The sequence below is a fragment of the Myotis davidii genome, unplaced genomic scaffold (assembly GCF_000327345.1).
Source record: "Myotis davidii unplaced genomic scaffold, ASM32734v1 scaffold38, whole genome shotgun sequence".
NCBI lineage: Eukaryota > Metazoa > Chordata > Mammalia > Chiroptera > Vespertilionidae > Myotis > Myotis davidii.
In genome coordinates, this window is record NW_006291383.1 from 5,383,449 (window position 1) to 5,390,658 (window position 7,210).

At 48.7% G+C, this 7,210-nt stretch overlaps 1 protein-coding gene across 5 annotated transcripts in view; it reads right to left on the reverse strand.

Moving 5' to 3' along the window:
* The window catches only part of DLGAP4 (discs large homolog associated protein 4), a 118,595-nt gene that overhangs the window by 69,164 nt on the left and 42,221 nt on the right, over positions 1 to 7,210 (reverse strand). For all 5 annotated transcript variants that reach the window (XM_006764524.2, XM_006764526.2, XM_015564451.1 and 2 more), the window contains exon 2: positions 1,201 to 2,271. In XM_006764524.2, the coding sequence (XP_006764587.1) occupies positions 1,201 to 2,199 (999 nt within the window). In that variant the 5' untranslated portion in view covers positions 2,200 to 2,271. The remainder of the gene's footprint in view (positions 1 to 1,200; positions 2,272 to 7,210) is intronic.

The following is a 7,210-nucleotide window of genomic DNA, read 5'->3' on the forward strand; positions in this document are numbered from 1 at the left end:
GGCTCACTCTTTCATGGTATTTTGGAAGCATTTTCACATGATTAGACCAACCATACCATTTTGAGAGAAAGCCAGGTCACCCAAAACTCTTACTTATATTTCTAAACTAGGAAGTGGATTGAGAGCCATAAAAGCCTTAAATATATAAAGTACTATCTAGATTTCATTTTCTCCCTATTAAAAAAATAGCCTTTCTCCCCCTTAGTCTCACTGTCTTTGGAATTTTATATAGAATGGCAAGAACTCAGTGCTTTGTCAGACTTTGATGTTCATTGGTTCAAAATGCATCTAATGTAGTCCCAAAGCCTGGCCAGGCCTGCACTGGCATATCCTCCCCTCCCCCAGGGTACGCCAGCTCATTACCTACAGAAGCAGCCCCTTCCATCTTGACATGTACTTAGAATCTGCTTCCTCTAACTTCCACCCACATCCTGGGCTCTGCCATCTCCCTGCCCTTGAGAAACCTGGGGGATGTGTGGCAGCGGAGATGTCTGAGCTTTCTGCCTTTTTCCTTGAGTGTGGAGTTGGTGCACAAGTGCCTCCATAAACATTCGTGTTTGAAAGAATAAAGCTAGTCCCCCAAACTGGGTTAGGGCCTCTGCACTCCTGTAGCCCTCCATGCTTCTCCCCAGAACATCCTGCTCACATTGACATGACTGTTCATGTGTCTCTCTCCAAGCATCCTGACAATCAGGGCTATGTCTTATTTATTTCTAGTTCTGTTCATTTAAGTGTCCGTCTGTTCATCTACCCCTCTCTCCTTCACATTTCCCGAGTACTTCCTCTACGCCAAACCCTGTCCTGGGCCTTGGGGACATACAGCTGCACCAGATCTGGTCCCTGTCCTCCAGGAGCCCAGTCTGGTGGGAGTAGCAAGCAGGAGGCTGGTAATTAGAACACCATGCAATTGCTCCTATGAGGTGGGTAGATGGCACAGCTTCCAGATTTGTCTTCTATGGGGCAGGGACATTTCTAGTCCCCACTCAGGGCTGATCTCAGAAGGGACCTAATCAATGTCTGCTGAGAGCATGACCAGTGGAAGGAATCCCCTTATGAGCAGGTATCACGGGTCGCCCATTTCCTAGGGGAGTACAGAGGCCTGACTAAAACAACTTTCCAAGTGAATCTGTGACCCAGTTGGACCTCACAACTGTGCCTTCCTCACATCCCTCCCCCACTCTGACCCTTGAAGGGACTCACCTGCAGGTAGTGGTAGGCTAGACCCTGGTGGCAGGATTTGGACTTGAGCAGGCTCTTGTCCAAGGTGGCTGAGGTCTTCTGGCACACCTCGTGGGCGTGGCTGAGGGTCAGAGTGGACCAGGAGCCCCGCTTGACATAGTTGGTGTCAGTGCCCACCCCAAGGCTGGGGCAGGAGGCCGGGGGTGCGGACGGGGGTGGCGGGGCAGTCAGCTCAGTGGTATTGTTCTTGGCGGCTTTGAGCATGTGCCCGCTGATGGTGTTGTAGGCGTGCATAAAGTAACGAGGCTGGCTGCGTTCTGCCTGGCGGCCTAGTGTCATCAGCCCGGAGGCTGGCCCGCTGCTGCGGAAGGCACCACCCTCACCGTCCAAGTTGTCATCGGAGCTCCACCAGCCCGAGATGTTGGAGCGGCTGCGCCGTTTGGGCTCCCCGGCCTTGGCCCGCTCCTTGCTCTTGGCCCTCCGGCCCTTGCCATCCTCCAAGCCACCTTTCTTGCTGCCATTGGCACCGATCTTGCCTGCTGTGCCCTCCATTGAGGGTGCCTTGGTGAAGAAGAGCCTCTGGACCGAGTGGACCAGGTGGCGGATGCGACCGGGACTCTCGCCCCGGGCCTTGGCCTCGCCGCGGGGGAACTGGAGAGTGCTGAAGCCATCTCGGTGGATGGGCAGCTGCTTCTCAAACTGGTCCAGGAGGTTGGCGGGCAGCCGGTTGATCTTGGTGGCCTGGGCATGGCTGGGGAAGGGGCTCTCTTCTGGCACCTCGAAGTGGGAATTATAGTGGATGCGGGGGAAGGTACTGCTTGGTGGTGGCAGCTGGTTGTTGAGTGGGAAGAGACTATCCCCTGGCAAAGCATTCTGCCCAGGGAAGCGAGCCTCCCGGGCAAAGGCCTCCGTGGGCGACAGCAGGTAGGGGTTGCGGTCAGGCCCCGCAAACAGGGGCTCGTGTGGTGGGTCCAGGCTGTCGGAGAGGTGGCGGGGGCGGCTGTCACCGAGGCCTTTCATGATCTCGGCCCTTGGGGCAGGGCCGGCACCCTAGCGGGGTGCCCGGGTCGCCTCTCCCGGGCAGCGGCTATCCTGGGGAGAGAAGACAAAAAGGGGTCAGCTGGATTTGGAGGGGATAGGGTGTTGGGAAGGTTGCTCTAGGAGGACCACATGAGTGTGAACCTGGGCCCCTGGCCACCTCCCCCAGCCTCAGACATTGTCTCCTGGAGCTGCCCAGTGAGGCTGAGCTCCAGCTGCCCACCGTGGTCATTTGCTTGATAATGCTCCCTTCTTCTTCTTTTTTTAATCCTCACCTGAGGATTTTTAAAAATACTGATTTTTAGAGAGAGAGGAAGGGAGAGAGGGAGAAAAACATCAATGTGAGAGAAAAATCAATCGGTTGCCTACTGTGTGCACCCTGACTGGGGATCAAACCTGAAACCTAGATATGTGCCCTGACCAGGAATCGCACCTGCAACCTTTTGGTGTATGGGATGATGCTTCAACCAACTGGGAATCGAGTTTGCAACTCAGGCATGTGCCCTGAGCCACCCGGCCAAGGCTGATAACGCTCCTTTCATCGGCTGCCTCTCCTTCCCTGCCTTACGTTCCCCTCCCACACTGAGCTGTCTACTCCTAAATGAAGTACTTGCACTTGAATCCTTGTCTTGGGCATGCGTCTGGGGAACTCCAACTATGACAGTCCCTGAGTCACAGTGATTCTGCCTTGGTTATGTTTCCTGATGGCACCCCCTCTCTGTATGCTCTGCTTCTGTCACTCCCACACTGGGGTCCAGGAAACTTTCTTTTCTCCAATACCTTGTTTATCTTTTCAGTTAGAAACTTAATTCACTTATTCTCTGACTTTCTTATACCAAACAAATGTGTCATTGGAAAGGCGAGTACCCATTTGGCTGCATCTCATAGAGTTCATTTCCCCACAGATTTTTTTCCCTCCCTTAAAAAAGAGTTAAGGTGAAATTCACATAACATATTAAAGTGTACAATTCAGTGACATTTAGTACATTCACAGTGCTGTGTATCTAGTTCTAAAACATGTTCTTAACCCCAAAAGAAAAACGCTACACCAATTAAGCAATTACTCCCTGTTCCTTCTCCTTCCAGCTCCTGGCAACCACCAATCTGCTTTCTGTTTCTATGGATTTACCTATTTCCCATGGGTCTTATTTTTATTGTGATAAAATACAGAACACAAAATTTGCCACTTTAACCATTTGTAAGTGTACAGTTCAGTGGCAATAATTACATTCACAATGTTGTGCAACTACCACTATTACCAATGTCCAAACTTTGTTCGTCAGCCCAAAGAGAAATTCTATAACCATTAAGCAATAACTCCTTATTCCCTGCCCTCCCCAAGTCCCTGGAGATTTTTAATCTACTTTCTATCTCAATTAATTTGTCCAGTCTAGATATCACATAAGTGGAATCATGTAACACTTGTCCTTTTGTCTAAAATTTTTTTCTTTTAAAAAATTAATTTATTTAGAGAGAGAGAGGAAAAGAGGAATTTGTTGTTCTACTTATTTATGTCTTCACTGGTTTCTTCTTGTATGTGCCCCGATTGGGGATCGAACCCGCAATCTTGGCGTATCAGGATGATGCTCTAATCAACTGAGGTACCTGGCCGGAACACTTGTCCTTTTGTATCTGGCTTATTTCACTAAGCATACTGTGTTCAAGATTCATCCATATTGTAGCATATATATATCAGAAATTCATTTCTTTTTATGGTTGATTAATATTCCATAGTATGTATATGCCACATTTTGTTTGTCCATTCATCTACTGATGGGCATGTGGGTTGTTTCCACCTTTTGGTTTATGAATAAATGCTATAACGAACAATGCATACAAGTATCTGTGTGAGTCCCTGCTTTTGATTCTTTTGGGTATATACCTTGGGGTAGAATTGCTGGGTCATATGGTAATTCTGTGTTTAATTTTTTGAGGAACTGCCAAACTGTTTTCCACAGTGGTTGTGCCATTTTATATCCCACCAGCAATGTGTGGGGTTCCAATTTCTCCACATACTCACCAATACTTGTTGTTTTTGAATATGTTCTTATTGATTTTAGAAAGAGAAGAAAGGAGAGGGAGAAGGAGATGCAAACATCAATGATGAGAGAAAATCATTAATCAACTGCCTCCTGCATGTCCCCTACAGGGGATCAAGCCTATAACCTGGGCATGTGCTCTGACAGGGAATCAAACTGTGACCTCTTGGTTCATGGGTCACACCCAACCACTGAGCACACCGGCTGGGCCCAACACTTGTGCTTTTCTTTTTTAAATATATCCGTTCTAGTAAGTATGGACTGGTATCTCACTGTGGATTTGATTTGCATTTACCTGATAACTAATGATATTAAGCATCTTTTCATGGGCTTATTGGCCATTTGTATACCTCCTTTGGAGAAATGTATATTAAGTCCTTCATTCATTTAAAAAAATTCTAGTATTTATTATTTTTTAAATCCTCACCCAAGGATATTTTTTCATTGATTTTTAGAGAGAGTGAAAGAGGGAAAACAGAAAGAAATATTGATGTGAGAGAAAGACATCGATTGGTTGCCTCCTGCACATGCCCTCAACCAGACTCAAACCTGGGACCCTTCTGTCCTCAGGCTGATGCTCTGTCCACTGAGCCAAACTGGCTAGGGCCCTTTATTCATTTTTAATTGGGTGTTCTGTCATTTTTGGTGGTGCTGTAGGATTTCTTTATATATTCTGTATATTAAGTCCTTATCAGATACATGATTTGCAAGTATTTTCTCCCATTCTGTCCCTATAGGCTTTTAATAGGTCATGTTTTTCAACTTTTCTGGAACAGCTACTCACTCTTTACTTCCTCATTAGCACTGATGGCCTCATTAGCACTGATGCAGCCACCCAGCATCCCCCGGCCTGTCAGCTCCACAAAGAACACGAGTCCACGTTCCCATAACCTCCTTGTGGGAAAGAGCTGGTTCTTCTCATCTGAGGGGCAGAGGAATGAGAAAGGATCTGGAGATGGGGAGGCAGTGGATATTGCCCAGGTCTCCCCTTCAGACTGAGGCACTGGTATCTCCAGTTGCCAAGAGCACTGGCTGCTGATATTGCATAGCTGGGTACCAGCAGGACTTGCTCTCAGCCAAAGGAAGATGCCTCACCAAGGTCTTGCTCCTTCCCCAGGGGCAGCCCGAGTCCAGTATCTGGTTGATGTGTGGGCACCAAAGGCCTGGCTGTCTTGGCCAATTCAGAACAACCTTAAGGGCTGTCCCAGCTCCAGAGCTCCCCCTGGGATTAGCTGAGGCCCTTGTTGTACCTGCATTTCCCTTCAACTCCTCCCTCTGCCCAATCTTGCAACCCTCACCTGTCACAGATGTTTCCCAGAGACTTCCCATGCAAACCTCAGGGTGTTTCCTGGCCCTAAAATAGGACATAACTGAGTCTACTTCTTTCCCTCTTTGCCCTGGGATATTTGTCGATGTAATTACTCCTTCTAAACCTCAGTTTCCTCTTCTGCAACATGAGGTGATGACTTTTCCTTTTTGAGGTTATGATAAGGATTAATTGTGGTGTCCTGTAGAGAGCAACTGGCATCTAGGTGCTTGGTAACTAAATATCAGTCACTCTCTCCTCATCACCTCGCAGTGCTTCTTGGGGACAGGTCAAGGCTTCCAGGGGAGGGTTACTGCACTGCATGGTGGAAAGTGCACACAGTTGGACCTGGATTCAAATCCTGACTCTGCTCTTTACTTGCTGTGGCCTCAGACTGGTCCCTCTCTCTGGCCTCACAGCCCATCTCTAAGCAGTAGGGGGTTTGAGTGAAGGTCGTTTGGACATCCCGTCACACTGATTCCCTCTGAGCTTTCTTGGTCAGGGTTGTTGAAACCCTGGGTGTCAGTCCCTCGGCCACCCAACACCCAAGGGTGATGGGAACCTTACCTTGGGGAGGTCTTAAAATAGGCAGGCCTTGGCCTTGCAGGGAAAGCAGTTGGCTGCCTCGGCTCCCTTTGTCTCTGAGCTATAGTTAGGCCCAAACGGGTGCCCATAATTACCTCTCATTAATATAAGCCTCATTGCCCTCATGGAAATGTGGAGAAACCAGTGAAGCTGCTGCCTCCCTGGGAGCCCTTGCTGCTCCATGGTGCCTCTGTGTCAGCAGCTGCCACTCTCATCTGCACAGTGGGGCCTCCTTGCCCTATCCCAGTTCATCCTGGAGCCAGGGTTGGCCTGTGAGCATGTGAGAGCCAATCAGGGACAAGGCTAGGGACAGAACCCAGCATGAACCAAAACCCGTCTGATTGTTCTCTCCCTAATTTATAACCTTTGGTGGATTTTCTTCCCTCCTCAGTCTAAACTCCTTGGTATGACTGCCAAGACCCCCAAACTGATTGAATGCAACCCCCTTTTCAGACATTACCAATCCCATTTGTCTTCTTCACAGCCCCTCCCTTTAATCAGCCCAGATGTCTTACGATTTCCTACTCATATCTTTTGTAGTTGGTGCTACTAGAAAGGCTGGTTTTGTCTACGGCTGCATTAACAGAGATAGAGAGTCCTAATGAAGGGAGAAGATAGTCCTGTATAATGTTGAGTGCTGTTGTTAAGAGAAAGACAGACAACTAGAGTGGGCTGTGGGAGGGTGAGCTGAGTGAAGAAAGGCTGGAAATGATGTGGGTGGAATGGCCAAACATTCTAGTATGTTCACAGCAGTCCCTGGAGGACACAGCCACTGCATAGGCCTCTGAGGGATGAAATGTGGAAAGGAAAGGATGAAATGTGGAAAGGAAAGGATGAAATGTGAAAAGGAAAGGATGGGCTCGCTGGGGCCTCCAGAGCCTTGGTGCTGCCTGGGATAGGGGAAGGGGTAGAGGTAGAGAGGGGCAGGTGTGACTTCATCTCTGGGTACCCATCCCATTTTCCTCCCACATCTCTTGCCACACCTGCTCCATTACTTGCTGGCTTCTCCTCCTCTGACCTCTAAACGCTAGAGGAACTGTGTGCTTGGCTTCTCTCTACACTC